Genomic DNA, 19107 nt, shown 5'->3' with positions numbered 1-19107 from the left:
AGTCATTTTTCCCTCGTTCTGTTTGGGAGTGGAACAGGGAGAGAAGAAGGTGCCCTCCGCCACACACTGTATGGAGGATTGCGGAGTATGTATGTAGATGTAGAACACCCTTCCGTGGAGAATCTGTGAGAAGTTGTATGATACATTCATGACACAGTGAAAGATTCATTCAGAACTTTTGATGCTCATTGCTTATTGAGGTAATATGTGTAAAAAGCAATAGTAATTAATTCTCTTTCAGTTCTGACTTTTTACCGCTTTGTACTCTCTATGTTCTCATGTTTAACCCTTTTGCTACTACAGACATGCTCTCTGCATTCTGTGCTGAGCGTGACTTTGTTGTGGCTTTACTGCTCACCAAATGTGTTATCTGTGCTGAGAGATGGCATTCCGACCACTATGAAATAATTATCTTCCAATCTTAAGAAAAGTATTCAATGAACAAAAATTGATTTTTGCACATCTTACATTCTGATATTCTCACTTGGTAAAGGACTGAGTTTCTTTTCATTATATATTATAGTTATTGTGCTGCATCTAATTAATTAAAATATTGTGTGAAATTTTAAAGAATTTGGAGAGGTAAAAACATGTTTCATAAACTTTGTGTGTGGGTGATTTTAGTTCATACATTGCAGTGTATGAAATGTAGACAAGATATTGAAATTTTGTTTAAAATTGAAACAAGAATGATATCTCATTTTGATCTCAAGTTATTTTTTTTTTTGTACCCGGCAGACAGACTTGTACAATGCACCCATTTCCGTCGTTGCCCATTTGGAATTCATTTGGTCATAACGATTCTCACATTTCATAAACAGTTGTAGATATGTTCACAATATCAGAACTAGATTTTTCACAAATGGTAGCACTTAGAGAGGCACATATGTTGTGTTATAAATACTCGAAACATTTTATTCACAGAGATATGGAAGTAACTTGTCTGCAGCATTGAGAGGTCAACAGAATGGGATGCATAAATATGTTGATAGCACTTCAGGGAAACCCAGGGGTCATGTTGAAACACATCCTCTGCACTTGGGTACATACCAAGTTAATTCATTCACAGCAGTTAAATGGTTAATTATGTGAGTTCCTTGTCTTCTGACTTCACTAAGTATAAGGGAAATTGACAACTGTAAGAGAAAAGAAGAAAAATTCAGCAAATATTTTTACAGATATTGTAATTTGCAACACAATGAGGACAGCACAATGACAAACAGTTATACTTGGAACAACACCAGTACGAAACACTCACAAGCATAATAGGCAGGTATCACAGAGCAAACTAATAATGTAATCAAGTTAATAACAGTTCCATTATCAAATCACAGTACGGTATAATGATTGTAAACAGTGTGAGTGATGAAGTGAGTGTCTGAGCTGCTGCATTGTTATTTAATAGAAGCCGTAGTTCAGAGACTTATAGGTGGCACAAATAAAATGGATGCCAGCATGCATGTCTTGGGTTGTAGATGTGCGCAGCATCTGCAGTGCTGCTCCAGGTGGCCGGCCCCATAAGGGGCCATTTTGGATTTATGAGCCTCAGGGCGGTGTGCTGTGCTGAGCCACAAATCAACAAGATGGCGGTGTGGAGTGTTATGTCACACGATCACAGATGCAGAGAGCAGCAAAGGCCCAAATGTGGCTGGAGGAGGCAGTGCCACCTATTGCCAAATGATGCCATGAAAATGTTGTCTGAAGGGTGTGATAACCCAGTACCACTGCAGACACATTAATATTTTGTGGACTTGAGAGATCCTTTCATTATTGATTTGCCAACATAATGCTATATGCCAATTAAATAATGAAAATAAAGTGCTTTGAAATGATGATGAGTGACACAAGTGAGCCAAAGCAAAATGTAAATTAGGTAAAGCATCTACTCAGTTGAGGCTGATTGACTTGCGTAAGCTCAGATCCTTTCTCCCCTCTCCCCCCCCCCCCCCCCTTCCCCCCACCCCACACGCACACACTCATAGCCATCAAACATCAAACAAATCAGTCTATGGTAGCACCAGCAGTGATGATTTCTAGGTGGTTGCTGATTTTGGCAGGAGTGGGGAGAGAGGACAGTTGTGTACAAAGTGGGAGATGTATGGGGGCAAGGATGTGGTAGGTATTGGGAGCCATGACAAATGACGAGGAATGAAAAAGTTGACAGTGAAAAAATTATAAAGAGAGGGGGTAAGTGCAAAGTTAGAATGTGGAGGAATGGTGTGGAAACTGGCAGGAGATGAAAAATACAGGTAAGGGAGAATGATAGAGATGTGAAGGTTTAGACCATTTCAGGAATGAAGAATAGGCCAGAAAAGTAGTCCCTCCCTGGGGGTGCGGGAAGCTTGCATTGCTATTGTGGTGTGCAGTATATTCAGCAACTTGATGGTAAGGTTTGGGACTAGTCACTGTTTAGAGGTAGTCATTTGTACAACAAGTACACAGTTAGTTGACTGTCATCCCCACATGCTGAACAGCTGATATAAACATAATCTAACTACTTCCACGCATGGCTCTTTCTTTAACAGGATAGGAAATGCCCTTGACTGGACTTCAGGAGGAGGTTGTGAGTGGGTGTGAAAGGCAGGTCTTGTACACGTTATTCAGCGGGAAATGACCCATGTTGTATACGATACAGAGCAAGACTGGCATATAAATTTTCTTGGACATTAAGTACGTTGGTTGAGTGCCAAAATATAACTTTGGGTGATGAAGCTATGAGTTTGTCAGACATACCTTGTATCAGTGCATGATAAGTGGTAGACTTTGCATTGTAAAAGGCTGTGATTGAATTCTTGTGAGGTTTGTGTGACATGCTAAATTAATACCCCACATTTTAGTTTCGTATTTAGTTACTGAACACTATCTTTCATTACAAAACTATAATAAGATATTCCAGAGATATGTTGTTTGAACACATTACAAATTTTATTACAATTTACTTCAGACATAAGTGAATGCAGGTATTTTTCTTATAAATTTAACTGTATTTCATCAGTATTTGTTAAACACGTATGGGAGATTTTCTTTAATAGTTGCTTGATAGTGTGTCGCTTATAAAACATAAAATTATTTTAGTTGGAGAATATGAAATTAAACATGGTAGTCTATGAAATACAGGAAATACATCTGGAATGACTCATTGAAGATGTTATTTAGCTTTAGGGGCATCACAAATGATCGGACATGTTTAGTTATATGTCTGATAGATCATTTGCAAGGATTGGATTGAATTGTTTGGGGGAAGAGACCAAACAGTGAGGTCATCGGTCTCATCGGATTAGGGAAGGATGGGGAAGGAAGTTAGCCATGCCCTTTTAAAGGAACCACCCTGGCATTTGCCTGGAGTGATTTAGGGAAATCACGGAAAACCTAAATCAGGATGGCAGGACACAGGATTGAACCGTCGTCCTCCCGAATGCGAGTCCAGTGTGCTAAACACTGCATCAACCTCGCTCGGTATTTGCAAGGCATATTGTAATGATGTAGAATGAGTTGGTTTAAGGGCCATAATACTTTCTTGATGTTGAATATTAACTGTTGAGGTTATTCAGTACTGAAGAATACTCAGACTTTTCAATAACCATGGTATGTTGTTATTTTGTACTTTATACACAAAATTAATGTCTATCTATGGAATAGGAGGAGCTGTCGAGAATGCTTTCAGTTTTCTCTTAAAGGAAACTTTTTACTATTATATCAGTAGGTAACTACTGAAAAAATATTGTTACAGGATAATTCAGATCTCTCTAACTTAACTATCTTTAATATAGGTCATTAGTAAGGACCGGAAAAATTCGCATTATGCTGTAAATGTGAAATAGGTCCGAATTCTATCTCAAAATGGTGAAATTACTTAACAAACACCGTTTCATAGTGAATCATATTCTGGTGAACTATTTTATCAGAGATAGTTTAAAATAGCTTCATTTTTTGCATATACACTACTGGCCATTAAAATTGCTGCACCACGAAGATGACATGCTACAGACGCGAAATTTAACCGACAGGAAGAAGATGCTGTGATATGCAAATGATTAGCTTTTCAGAGCACTCACACAAGGTTGGCACCGGTGGTGACACCTACAACGTGCTGACATGAGGAAAGTTTCCAACCAATTCCTCATACAAAAACAGCAGTTGACCGGCGTTGCCTGGTGAAATGTTGTTGTGATGCCTCGTGTAAGGAGGAGAAATGTGTACCATCACATTTCCGACTTCGATAAAGGTCAGATTGTAGCCTATCGCGATTGCGGTTTATCGTATCGCGACATTACTGCTCACGTTGGTCGAGATCCAATGACTGTTAGCAGAATATGGAATCGGTGGGTTCAGGAGGGTAATACAGAACGCCGTGCTGGATCCCAACGGCCTTGTATCACTAGCAGTTGAGATGACAAGCATCTTATCCGCATGGCTGATCGGGCAGCCACGTCTTGATCCCTGAGTCAACAGATGGGGATGTTTGCAAGAAAACAGCCATCTGCACGAACAGTTCAACGACGTTTGCAGGAGCATGGACTATCAGCTCAGAGACCATGGCTGTGGTTACCCTTGACGCTGCATCATAGACATGAGCACCTGCGGTGGTGTACTCAACGACGAACTTGGATGCACAAATGGCTGAACATCATTTTTTGGGATGAATCCAGGTTCTGTTTACAGCATCATGATGGTTGTATCCGTGTTTGGTGACATCACGGTGAACGCACATTGTTAGCATATATTCGTCATCACCATACTGGCGTATCATCTGGCGTGATGGTAGGGGGTGCCATTGGTTACACGTCTCGGTCACCTCTTGCTCGTATTGACGGCACTTTGAACAGTGGACGTTACATTTCAGATGTGTTACGACCTGTGGCTCTACCCTTCATTCGATCCCTGCAAAACCCTACATTTCAGCAGGATAATGCACGACCGCATGTTGCAGGTCCTGTACGTGCCTTTCTGGATACAGAAAATGTTCGACTGCTGCCCTGGCCAGCACATTCTTCAGGTCTCTCATCAATTGAAAACGTCTGGTCAATGGTGGCCAAGAAACTGGCTCGTCACAATACACCAGTCACTACCGCTGATGAACTGTGGTATCGTGTTGAAGCTGCATGGGCAGCTGTAGCTGTACATGCCATCCAAGCTGTGTTTGATTCAATGCCCAGGCATATCAAGGCCGTTATTATGGCCACAGGTGGTTGTTCTGGGTACTGATTTCTCAGGATCTATGTACTCAAACTGCATGAAAATGTAATCACATGTCAGTTCTAGTATAATATATTTGTCCAGTGAATACCCGTTTATCATCTGCATTTCTTCTTGGTATAGCAATTTTAATGGCCAGTAGTGTAAATATCGAAAACTTATCCAATTTCTACATCTACATCCATACTCCCTAAGCATCCTGACGGTGTGTGGCGGAGGGTACCTTGAGTACCTCTATCGGTTCTCCCTTCTATTCCAGTCTCGTAGAGTTCGTGGAAGGAAAGATTGTTGGTATGCCTCTGTGTGGGCTCTAATCTCTCTGATTTTACCCTCGTGGTCTCTTCATGAGATATACATAGGGGGGAGCAATACACTACTTGATTCCTCAGTGGAGGTAGGTTCTCGAAACTTCAACAAAATCCCGTACCGAGCTACTAAGCGTCTTTCTTGCAGAGTCTTCCACTGGAGTTTATCTATCATCTCCGTAATGCTTTTACGATTACTAAATGATCCCGTAACGAAGTGCGCTGCTCTCCGTTGGATCTTCTCTATCTCTTCAATATTCCCTATCTGATACAGATCCCACACAAGTGAGCAGTATTCAAGCAGTGGACGAACAAGTGTACTATAACCTACTTCCTTTGTTTTTGGTCTACATTTCCTTAGGGTTCTTCCAATGAATCTGTCTGGCATCTGCTTTACCGACAATTAATTTTATATGGTCATTCCATTTTAAATCACTCCTAATGCCTACTCCCAGATAACTGCTGGAATTAACTGCTTCCAGTTGCTGGCCTGCTATATTGTAGCTAAATGATAAAGGATCTTTCTTTCTATGTAATCGCAGCACATTACTCTTATCTACATTGAGATTCAATTGCCATTCCCTGCACCCTACGTCAATTCATTGCAGATCCTCCTGCATTTCAGTTATTGGAATTGTACATCAGGTGACGAAGCCCAGTTTGGAAAGGTAATGTGTGTAATGACCTGTTTGAAAAATAAAAAGTGCATGAATGCAACGATGTATCAGTGTGCACAATGCCCTAGTGCTATGTCAACTGTGGGTGTTTGAATGATGTATTTGAGATAAAAGCTGGGTAATACAGCATAGTACTTAGCCATGTGCCTGTTATTTTATAACAAAGAAATGTGTGTATATGTTTCTTAGATCAAGTTCAAAAGTTGGAGCAACACAGAGACTTTTAATGTGGAAAATTAGGCGGTAGATGTTTTGAACTGTGACTGCGTCAAAAACCACTCAAGTTTTGGCTGTAACTACATCGTTAACAATACAATACCAGCCTCAACAAGCAGTGGCATGGTAGCTGTTGCTGAATGCTTTGTGTTGTGCATTACTCTCCTTATTTTGAAATGAGTGAAGTGGATAATCCTGATCCATCATGGATTTTGATTACATTCCTTACAACACCAGAAGAGATCAGTGATTCTTATGGCAATGTGTCAATTCTGCTTTTACAGAACATTGGTGTAGGCTGCTGCCCTACAAAGGGAGGTGGTGCTTATTTTCTCGCACTGCTCCTCACATTCCTGCAGATTCCTCGACTTGCGCCATAGGGTGGTGGGGTTTCGGGCTCCGCTGGATAGATCAGGAGTCCACTACACCCGACAGGTGGCTACACGGGTAGCAGTGGTTGTGTGGCATGGACTGCGCGGTTTTTTAGGTTAGATGGCCTCGGGCAAGTACAGAAAGGGCAACAGCCTCAAAGGGTGCAGGTCAAAGTCAGGACATGTGGGGACCAAGCAGCAATCGGTATTGAAATTGCAAACTGTCGAAGCTGCGTTGGTAAAGTACCGGAACTTCAAGCGCTGATAGAAAGCACCGAAGCTGAAATCGTTATAGGTATGAAAAGCTGGCTGAAGCCAGAGATAAATTCTGCCGAAATTTTTACAAAGGCACAGGTGGTGTTTAGAAAGGATAGATTGCATGCAACCGGTGGTGGCGTGTTGTCGCTGGTAGTAGTAGTTTATCCTGTAGTGAAATACAAGAGGATAGTTTCTGTGAATTATTATGGGTGGAGGTTCTACTCAACAACCGAGCTAGGTTAATAATTGGCTCCTTTTACCGACCTCCCGACTCAGCAGCATTAGTGGCAGAACAACTGAGAGAAAATTTGGAATACATTTCACATAAATTTTCTCAGCATGTTATAGTCTTAGGTGGAGATTTCAATTTACCAGATATAGACTGGGACACTCAGATGTTTAGGACGGGTGGTAGGGACAGAGCATCGAGTGACATTATACTGAGTGCACTATCCGAAAATTACCTCGAGCAATTAAACAGAGAACCGACTCGTGGAGATAACATCTTGGACCTACTGATAACAAACAGATCCAAACTTTTTGACTCCCTGAATATGGAAGTTAATAGGAATGTAAAAAAAGGGAGGAAGGTTTATCTGTTTAGCAAGAGTAATAGAAGGCAGATTTCAGACTACCTAACAGATCAAAACGAAAATTTCTGTTCCGACACTGACAATGTTGAGTGTTTATGGAAAAAGTTCAAGGCAATCGTAAAATGCGTTTTAGACAGGTACGTGCTGAGTAAAACTGTGAGGGACTGGAAAACCCACCGTGGTTCAACAACAAAGTTAGGAAACTACTGCAAAAATAAAGAGAGCTTTATTGCAAGTTTAAACACAGCTAAAACCTCTCAGACAAACAGAAGCTAAACAATGTCAAAGTTAGCGTAAGGAGGGCTATGCATGAAGCGTTCAGTGAATTCGAAAGTAAAATTATATGTACCAACTTAACAGAAAATCCTAGGAAGTTCTGGTCTTACGTTAAATCAGTAAGTGGATCAAAACAGCATATCCAGACACTCTGGGATGATGATGGCATTGAAACAGGGGAAGACACGTGTAAAGCTGAAATACTAAACACCTTTTTCCAAAGCTGTTTCACAGAGGAAGACCACACTGCAGTTCCTTCTCTAAATCCTTGCACGAGCAAAAAAATGGCTGACATCGAAATAAGTGTTCAAGGAATAGAAAAGCAACTTAAATCACTGAAATCACTCCACTGGACCTGACGGGATACCAGTTCAATTCTACACAGAGTACACGAAAGAACTTGCCCCCTTCTAACAGCCATGTACCGCATGTCTCTAGTGGAACGGAAGGTTCCAAATGATTGGAAAAGAGCACAGGTATTCCCAGTTTTCAAGAAGGGTCGCCGAGCAGATGCGCAAAACTATAGGCCTATATCTCTGACATCGATCTGTGGTAGAATTTTAGAACATGTTTTTTGCTCGCGTATCGTGTCATTTCTGGAAACCCAGAATCTACTCTGTAGGAATCAACAGGGATTCTGGAAACAGCGATTGTGTTAGACCCAACTCGCTTTATTTGTTCATGAGACCCAGAAAGTATTAGATACAGGCTCCCAGGTAGATGCCATTTTCCTTGACTTCTACAGTTCTACACTGTTGCCTGATAAACAGTCAGAGCCTACATAATATCAAACCAGCTGTGTGGCTGGATTGAAGAGTTTTTAGCAAACAGAACACAGCATGTTGTTCTCAATGGAGAGACGTCTACAGACGTTGAAGTAACCTCTGGCATGCCACAGGGGAGTGTTATGGGGTCATTGCTTTTCACAATATATATAAGTGACCTAGTAGATAGTGTCAGAATTTCCATGTGGCTTTTCGCGGATGATGCTGTAGTATACAGAGAAGTTGCAGCATTAGAAAATTGCAGCGAAATGCAGGAAGATCTGCAGCGGATAGGCACTTGGTGCAGGGAGTGTCAGCTGACCCTTAACATAGACAAATGTAATGTATTGCGAATACATAGAAAGAAGGATCCTTTATTGTATGATTGTATGATAGCAGGACAAACACTGGTAGCAGTTACCTCTGTAAAATATCTGGGAGTATGCGTACGGAACGATTTGAAGTGGACTGATCATATAAAATTAATTTTTGGTAAGGCGGGTGCCAGGTTGAGATTCGTTGGGAGAGTCCTTAGAACATGTAGTCCATCAACAAAGGAGGTGGCTTACAAAACACTCGTTTGATCTATACTTAAGTATTGCTCATCAGTGTGGGATCCATACCAGGTCAGGTTGACGTAGGAGATAAAGAAGATCCAAACAAGAGCAGCGCGTTTCGTCACAGGGTTATTTGGTAAGTGTGATAGCGTTTAGCAAACTCAAGTGGCAGATTCTGCAAGAGAGGCACTCTGCATTGCGGTGTATCTTGCTGTCCAGGTTTCGAGAGGGTGCGTTTGTGGATGAGATATCGAATATATTTCTTCTCCATACTTATATCTCCCGAGGAAATCACGAATGTAAAATTAGAGAGATTTGAGCACACACGGAGGCTTTCCGGCAGTCGCTCTTCCCGCGAACCATATGCGACTGGAACAGGAAAGGGAGGTAATGACAGTGGCACGTAAAGTGCCCTCCGCCACACACCACTGGGTGGCTTGCGGAGTATAAATGTAGATGTAGATTTATGGGGGTCAAAATTATAATTTGTTTATGCTTGTGGCTATATAGTGCCCGTATTCTGCACTAAGGCAGTTGAAAAAAAAAATCTGTCATGTTTTTCGATTGTGCCGAAATTCTTTCTGTATCGGTATAATAGAGTTACTTTTGGTCCCACTGCCATGGCAACTGCCTTGTCAAATCTGTCAGCAGCATTGTCAAGCATGGGTCATGTGGCTATGAATGCCCACAAAATATTGAAATTTAATATTTGGCAGATTTTTTAATCATTGAAATGGGTGGGAAAAGACAAGTAATGTCCAGAAACACATTAAATGGAGACACGTTCAGTTCACTGATGGGGAAAATGCCGCTGCTTTTTCACAGAACAATCATTTTCTGAAAGCTTAAATACAGAAAAATAGAAGAAAATAAAGGCCATTTCGGAAAAAGTGCTGTTGAAGTTTTTGCAAAAGCAAACATTCCAGTTAAAAAAGATTCCGATCAGCTCCTAAAAACAGTCAGTTTCACAGAAATAAGGCTTTGTTTGCCTTCACTAACATAGTGTGACAACCATTTAAATTTTGTGCAACTAATCATTTACAACCAAGAAAATAGGTACAAATTTTAACACAAATAGAAGCAAATTTTGCCAAAGTAGTTGCTGCATTTTCCGGTCCCTAGTCGTTAGTTTCCATCCAGGTTTGAATGTTCAGTTTGTAGTAATTGACAGGAAGTCATTGAGTGAAACAGAAGTATAATCTAGGGTTCGCTAAGGAACTGTTACGGGCCCTCTGCTGTCCTTACTCTACGTAAACAATGTAGAAGATTATCTGAGCAGTCCTCTTACATTGCTGGCAGATGATGCTATTATTTGTGGTCTGATAAATTTGTCAGGTCAATACAAACAACAAAATAATTTGCACAAGATAGCTGCATGAGGCAAAAAGGGGCAATTCCAAACAAATAAAAAGCAGAGGTTGAAAATACTGCTTCAGTTGTAAATTTCTTTATTTTGACACGACTGGTTTTGGACTGTTATAAGCCCATCCCCAGGAGTTCTGCGCTCATAGGCAGCACACCGCACCTGGTACACGCAGCGCTCGGGGACCACAGCACAGCTACGACACCTGACAGTCCAAAACAGGTTGTGTGAAGATAAAGAAATTTACAACTGAAGCAGTATTTTCAACCTCTGCTACAATGCTCAGTTGCGAATGTTCTTCCAACAGGATTGTTACAGTTAAAAAGGTTGAGGCCCTCCACTGGAGTACTAGAAAAGTTCTGTTAAATATCACTTACACAGTAGGTCATACGAATTTAAGGGATGTTGATTCAACTAAATACGTTGGAATTACATTTACAAATAATTTTAGATTCTAACTATTGCACAGAAAATGTTGTGGGGGAAGGTGAACTGGAGACTGTGTTTTATTGGCAGAACACTTTCGTCAGTCAGCTTTAGATACTATCTACACTACACTTCTCCATCCTCTACTCGAGTATTGCTGTGCTGTATGGGATCCTTACCATATAGGATTGACAGAGGACATTAAAAAGATTCAGAAAAGGGCAGTTCATTTTGTAGTACTGCGAAATAGGGAAGAGTGTGTCACGGATATGATAAGCGAGTAGGTGTGGCAGTCATTAAAACAAAGGTATTTTTTGCTGTGGCAAGGTCTTTTCACGAAATTTCAATCACTAGCATTCTTGTCCTAATGTGAAAATATTTTGTTGCACCATCTACATAGGGAGAATTGTGTATTATGAAAAAATAAGAGAAAAGAGAGCTCACACAGCAAGATTAAGTGTTAAGTGCAAAGTAGTCCTGTGAACACACTGCCAGACACTAATGGGTTATTTGCAGAGTAGTCATGTACATGTAATTATGGACATGATTATTCCTTTCAAACTTTTCTGTATGATCTACAACAAATTCTATGAGAAAAAATATATATAATGTAGCTGCACTTGCTGTTTACAAAATGGTCATGTTCCTTTGACACCTGTTAGTTCAGTGAAGCTTTTATTTTTGAAACGTGTGTCTGAAGAGCATTTTTATTGTAATAAAATAGGCAATATCTATATTAACTTGTTGATTAGCTTGTTCCATGGCATGCTCATACAAAAAGTGCTGAACTTTTGTCATTCAGTAAGCAGATTCTTACCTACCAGTAGGAGATTCGTAGAAGAGAGTGGGAAAACAGTTAGAAAATAGGAATGTCATATGTCTTCTAAAAAGGTTTGTAACAATATTGTGAGAAGGAAAGTTGCTTCTCACTATATAGTTGAGATGCCGAGTCACAGATAGGCACAACAAAGAGACTTCAGTTGCCTGAGTCTGCAGTCATGTGTGATAGTTGCATTTGCATGAGTGTATTTGTGTGTCTATTGTTGACAAAGGCCCATGTCCGAAAGCTTTAATTGTGAGATCTTTCTGTTGTGCCTATCTGTGACTCAGCATCTCCGCTATATGGATTTTCCATTGTTTGATTCTAAAAAGGTTTCGTTTTTGTGATATGCTCCTAGCTCTTCTCATTACACAGGTTTTCGGAGAGAGAGAGAGAGAGAGAGAAAAAATATACAAAAATCAGGAAAAATGTTTTCACTCGTTTGTTGTTCCTTTTCCTAGTTTCCCCAATCAGTGCTATGATTGCATGTTCAGTTGTATAGGGAAAATCTAACATCACTGTGTGAATAAATTTTTCTTTTATTGCAGCCCAGCAAGTATTCTGGCATTCATCAGCACACATTCTTGGTGAAGCAATGGAGAGGATATATGGAGGCTGTTTATGCTATGGGCCTCCCATTGAGAATGGATTTTACTATGATATGTTTCTGGAGGACAGACAGGTAGCAGAAACACTTTCAGTTTATGACACTGAAGGAATTTAATTAGCTGATGGCTGCTGGAAGAAATTCATTATGTTACTACTCCTCTTGTATGCACAGATTACTGATGCTTTATCCATTTATTAATAGTTCTCATATAATGTAGGTTACAGCATGCATTCAGTTTTCTTCTATGACAGTCAGTGCTGCGTAACATTTGATTCAGTAGAATATTAGGCAATGAATAAGGAATCAGTAATATTCTGATCAGATCTAATACTTATGTAAACATGGGTATAATACAATAATAAAATAAGTATAAATTTCGCTCAGCAACACAATACTTAAAATTTGTTTCAGCCAGTGCAGAATACAAGCAGGCACCAGCCAAGAACAACAGAACATAAAGCAGAATATTCACACTCTCCAACCATAACATACTCCAACTGGGCAGTAGTATAAACACAGCATGAATAAAACCACAACAGTGTCTACCTATATTACCACAGACCTCCACTAGCAACTTAATACTGTTACATACAACAGGGTTACCAAGGCTGCCTAGTCTGTGGACAACAACAGCAATATGAAATTCAGGAAAATTATAGCTATGTACAAAAGTAGAACTTGTTCTCAGCATGATTACAACTTCACTGTGCACAATATCTGCTGTACAAATAATCTCAGTCTAATAAGTTGTCCACCAAATGCTGCAGGGCACAAAAGCACACTCCCAGTGCTCCGTATATTACAGCAATAAGAAAACTGTTCTCTCTGTAACTGGTTGTGGTTGTCATCTTCTGGCCACCAGGTAAAGACAGGTCCACCCTCCAGGTAGGCAATGTCCACAACAGCTTGGCCATGCCCTGCTTCCACTGCACAGGCTGCCCAGCTCATCAGTGTGCCATGTTCCAGCCGAAATTCTATTTCGGTGGCTAACCACCAATCAACTGCTCTCCACTCCGCTTCTTCGCTAGAGAAGAGCGTAGAGCAATTGCATCAAAGCCTGTGCATAGAACGAGCCCTGTGGTGGAGAGTGCCATCCAAAATCTGCCAAACTTAGCCCCAGCAGCGTGAAGTCCAAAAGTGCCACTTCGCATGGCACATCTCTGTGTTGACTTTGTTATGTTTTTATGAGTGTATATGACATCATCCCTGCGTAGTCACCCTTTTTTAGTGAAGTATGTAACAGTCCACAGTTTATCCGTGTCTGGCCCTATTTAAATGATCCAAGGAGTCATTTCTCTCTGCACTTTATGTTGGGTGGGAAGTCATTCATATGAACTGAGCTTCTGTGCTGAAAATTGTTTTTGGTAACTCTTTGCAACAAGTAATTGTTATTATTATTATTATTATTATTATTATACATTATAGATAGTATTTGTAACGATAAACACAGCAAAGGAATTCACTATGCTGGATTTCATATGTAGCCTTCTTCTGTCGTTTCAGGCCCTAGGATTTTTCTGATGATTTTTATTTCCAATTTCGTGATATTTTCTAGTGCACCATTCTAATCTATGACCAAGAATTGTGATGCCTATAAAGGTTTCTGTCTTGGTGACACTGTTGTAATGTCTCACTTTTACATTACAATGATAGACGTAATTTGTTGTGGGTGTTTCCAGTCTTACAGTATTCACAAAAGAACTGCTTCAAATAGTGATAGTATTAGCTATGGGATTTAGAATTATTGTGAATACTTTAAATATGTTAAGCATCAAAAACAATCCTTAAAGTAAGTGGACACACAAAAGGAGCATAAGACCATCTAATTGCTTAAAGAATCACCTCTACACAGTCTAATAAATATACCTGTATGACTGCTAAGTGAACTGGGAAGAAAGGTTAAGATTTGAATGACTGATAACAATTTACCACAATATATGCTGACAAAGGTGGAAACTCTAAACCAACATCATAATTCTGCTTCACAGAGGATGAATTGTAGACTTGACAAATCAACAAAATTGGTCAGCTAAGAAAATTTTCTGTTTTGTAATTGAAATAATGTTTTTGGGTCCAACACTTCTTGTATGTAATGCAATGGATACAAGAAAGCATGTAGATACACGGATATCATTTATTTAACCTATGTGTAACAACTTTGAATTGCCTTGTGGAGTGGGCCGAACAAGGATGTCATGTCTCCTTATCTGTCAAACCAGGCAGTCTGGTTGTCTAGGGGGACAAGGAACAAAACTTATAAGAAGCAGGAGTCATTTGTCTGTTTACAGTGAGGATTGGCAGTTTTGTTTGACAGAAGAGTTTATTTCTATTGTTGCAAATATCACACAGATGTGCTTGTTCTTTCCCTTTTGTCTCTTTAATCATAAAGATTTCACAAAGTTTTGTTGACTATCACTGAAATGAGGAAACATGTGGTACTCAGTTTTTACATAATTTAATTCAAAACGTAGCACAGATATCAGTGTGTCATCAGCTTTCATATATGGCACAGTACAATACAGTAAAAATTTACATCTAAACTGTATGAACTCAAATAAAAACATTAACAAATATTACTACACATTAGAGCAACTGTTGCTATGTGTGCATGAAAAAAATCTTCAATCTCGTATTCAGTGAAAAAAAATTCTCTCTGTGGTACTTGATAATGAACATTTGATAATCTAGGGATGAAATTTTTGATAAAAGAGAATCATCTATCAATCTAGAAGCAACTTTAGCAGGCTTGACAAACTCTTTAAAGAAAGAATAAAGCTGAAACTAGTCTCCAGAAATCAAAAGGTACTATCAACAGGAGAAAGGAAGACAGAGGGATGAGGAAAAGAAGGGGGAACGGCTAAAGGTGTCAAAGGATAGAAAAGTCACTCTAAATACTGGATAAGGAAAGGGACAGTGTGTAGGAAATAATGTGGATGTCTTGTAATTGCACCACTGAGTTTCAGAAGACTCTTATTAGTGCTGTAGAAGTTTCAGGACTACTGTTTGGTTGGACAGTTCATGTTCTTGTAGATTGTAGATTGTATTTTATTGGTCCTGTTGTCTACATAGCAGCTTATGCATAAGACATTGGACAAGTCAAGTTATAAATATACAGGCTGAAAGCAATTTCAAGGCATACATATTTAAGCTTACAATAATATACTTTACACACAAGTATTTATATAACACATTTCATAAATTTAAATATTCATCAATGGAATAAAAGCAGTGATGCTGTAAATATGACTTTAGAGATTTTCCAAATGTATTGACCTCAGTGATAGCTTTTATGTTTTCAGGAAGTTTGTTATAAAGCTTAACTCCCATGTGAAAAGTACCTTTTTGGCACAGTGCTGTGCTGATTTGAGTCATATGTAAGTTCCTGTTTTGTCTGGTAAAGTGCTCATGTATATCACAGTTTTTTTGTAGCCTCTGGTCCTTGCCTATTACATTTAATTTAAAGAACAAAAGGGTTTGCATAATGTATACACACGGTAATGGGGGAATACCAGATTTCTTAAACAGGGGTTTACAAGAGTCTCTAGGCTTGCACCCAAACAAGATTCTAATGGCCCTTTTTTGTAGTTTAAATGTGCTATTAGCTATTTTAGAGTTTCCCCAGAAGGTGACCCCATATCTAAGACGAGAATGAAAGTACGCATGATATGCACTCATTACTGTTTTCTCACTACAGCATGATTTTAATGAACAAAGAAGATAACATGTTTTGCTCAGTTCTGTATTGAGACATTCAATATGCTTATTCCATCTGATGTTACTCTGCAGCCAAAGTCCTAAGAATTTGGTTTCAGTACTGTTACCAACTGGTTCGTCATTGATAGAGACTGATGGGATAAACATGTCCTTGTTAGGAACATTGTGGAATTTTAGAGCAACGGTTTTCTTACTGTTTATTACAAGCTGGTTACTCTGTGCCCAGCTGCTAAGTTGTTTCGTGACCGTGTTTACTGCCTGCTGTAACTGCTCATCGTCGTCTCCTTTTAATAGAATCGTGGTGTCATCTGCAAATATGATTGATTTGTGTGCATCAATATTTAAGCTTAGATCATTTATGTACAGAAGAAACAGAAGGGGTCCCAATACGGATCCTTGGGGTACACCACATTTTATTTGTTTATAGTCAGATAAGTGATTAGATACAGTTTTTAGTTCAATATTTGTGTGCTTGACGCACACTGCCTGCATACGATTTGTCAGGAAGGAACTGATCCACTTGTTGGACAGACCTCGAATACCATATCTTTCTAGCTTTGATAGCAGAATTTTATGGTCCACCATGTCAAAAGCTTTTGACAAGTCAATAAAGACTCCTATTGTTTCCTGTTTTTTGTCCATCAGGTTTAGGATGGAATTGATGCACTCATAGACAGCAGTTGTCGTTGACCTCTTATTTCTGAATCCATGTTGTTCATTACATAGGATGCTGTTTTTATTTATAAATTTCATAAGTTTCTCATACATAACTTTTTCCAGTACTTTAGAGATGCAGGAGGAAATTGTGATGGGTCTGTAGTTATTTACATTGTCTTTATCCCCTTTTTTATATACAGGAATAACTTTTGATGTTTTTAACACATCAGGGAAAGTGCCGGCCTGAAGTGAGCAGTCGCATAAATGTGTGAGTACTTCAATTAGGTTTGATGCGCTCTTCTTTAACATTGTTGCAGGTATACCATCAATACCTGCCGATTTGGAATTTTTTAGTCCTTTTATTGCTTTAGCTACTTCATCTTGTGAAACAGAACTGATGTACATTGATCCTCTGCATGTACTTATTTTATATTCATTTGCCTGGATGCTCTTAAAGTTTGATTGTAACATATTTTCAGCAACACCTGTGAAAAAGTTGTTAAATGTGTTAGCTACTTCTAAGGGGTTTGTTACTTTTTTATTTTTATGTGATAGTGTTATATTTTTCCAAGGTTGTCTGTATTCTCCACATTCTTTTTTTATAACACTCCACATAGCCTTTGATTTATTAGCTGAATTATAAATGATTTCATCATTATGCATTGTTTTTGCTGCTTTTATTACTTTTCTTAATATTTTGGAGTATTTTTTATAGTATGCGCGTACTTCAGGTGAGGAATTTTTTGAGTTACATATTTCATGAAGTAGTCTTTTCTTCTGGCATGAAACCCTTATTCCCTTTGTGATCCAGCTGTTTGTTCTAGAGTTTCCCTGTATGGTTAATGTTTTCAGTGGGAATGCAAGTTCAAAGAAATGGGTTAATGTATCAATGAAAGTGTCGAATTTTTCATTTACATCATTCATTTTGTACACTCCTAGCCATTTTTCTTTCTGTAATAAGTTGTTGAAGTAGTTCACATTATGCTGATTATAGCTTCGATATGCTGTTCTAAGAGACATGTTGTTAATAATACTGCCTTGTACTTTTATGCTTAATATTTGAGCAAGATGATCACTAAAGCCTGGATTGAAAATTTTTAGTGAGGTGTTATGTAAACTCTTCTTTACTAGAAACTGATCAAGAGCTGTTTGACAAGTTTCTGATACTCGGGTAGCTGCTTTTACTTCAGCCTTTAAATTGTAGGACGTTGCAAGGTTCAAAATGGTCTCCCTATTTCCACTATTCGTGAGGAAGTCAATATTGAAGTCACCACAGATTATCAATTCACAATCTATTTTGTTTACTTTATTTAGCAATGACTCCAATTTGTTTAAGAAAAGTTCAAAATTCCCGGACGGTGATCGGTAAACTGTAGCAATAACCAGGTTGAACTGAGTAATTTTTATAGCTGCAATTTCATAATCCTTTTCGACATTTGCCCTAGTTAAGTCAGGTAGTGTAATAAAATCTACATTTTCCTTTGTGTAAATAGCTACCCCACCCTGTTTGCTGTTTTTCCTGCAGTAGTAAGCAGCCAAGACAAATTTGTTTATTTTCGTATTCTGGATTAATTCTGGGTTAAGCCAGTGCTCAGAAATGCATAACACTGAGATATCATTAAGTTCATGTGTTAATATAACGTTAATTTCATCGATCTTATTACGCAGGGATTGCACATTATGGTGATAAATTTTTAGTTCGGGCGTATTCACGATTTGGTAATTGGGAATCATATTTACAGCATCACATACCTCTAGTTTAAATTAGGAACGTCAGCAGCGTTGTATTTTCGTTCTTCTTTCTTGTTTATTTTGTTTTCCTCGCTGTTGGAAGGATGTTCAGGAAGCTGATAAATTGTTCTATCCCTTTCAAGTCTTTCTTTGATTATTTCACTAACACGATCACAAACAAATCTTTTCCCATCATAGTTCAAATGCATTCCATGCTTCGTGTGCAGATTTCCATGCAGCTTGCTTATATCCAGTACATCGCACTTAGTGTATTGAGAACACATTTTCCTTATTTTAATGTTTGTTTTCCGAATTTCTTTGTTTACACACGAAGTCTTGCAGAAGACTTGGCTGTACTGGGTGCCAACTGTATGTATCTGTCATGCCTTTGGTATGCTTGAATTTTGTGGACAATAAAAGAGTGTCTACCTTAACACAAAGGTATTCAGTTTCATGAGTACTGTAATTTAATTAAATCAAATGAAGTGTGGCTCACAGCTTAATGAAAACCATACAATTTGATGTTGGGTTTGCGGCATGACTGTTAATGATGCCACTTATTTATTAAAGCAG

General features: G+C 38.9%; 1 protein-coding gene across 9 annotated transcripts in view; it reads left to right on the top strand.

The window, feature by feature from the left end:
* Positions 1 to 19107, top strand: part of LOC126482300 (threonine--tRNA ligase 1, cytoplasmic) — a 206930-nt gene that overhangs the window by 64286 nt on the left and 123537 nt on the right. For all 9 annotated transcript variants that reach the window (XM_050106325.1, XM_050106319.1, XM_050106324.1 and 6 more), the window contains one exon: positions 12371 to 12504. In XM_050106325.1, the coding sequence (XP_049962282.1) occupies positions 12371 to 12504 (134 nt within the window). The remainder of the gene's footprint in view (positions 1 to 12370; positions 12505 to 19107) is intronic.

This window comes from Schistocerca serialis, chromosome 5 (assembly GCF_023864345.2).
Source record: "Schistocerca serialis cubense isolate TAMUIC-IGC-003099 chromosome 5, iqSchSeri2.2, whole genome shotgun sequence".
Classification (NCBI taxonomy): domain Eukaryota; kingdom Metazoa; phylum Arthropoda; class Insecta; order Orthoptera; family Acrididae; genus Schistocerca; species Schistocerca serialis.
The sequence above is the reverse complement of the archived record's forward strand: the minus strand, read 5'-3'. Positions and strand labels throughout refer to the sequence as shown.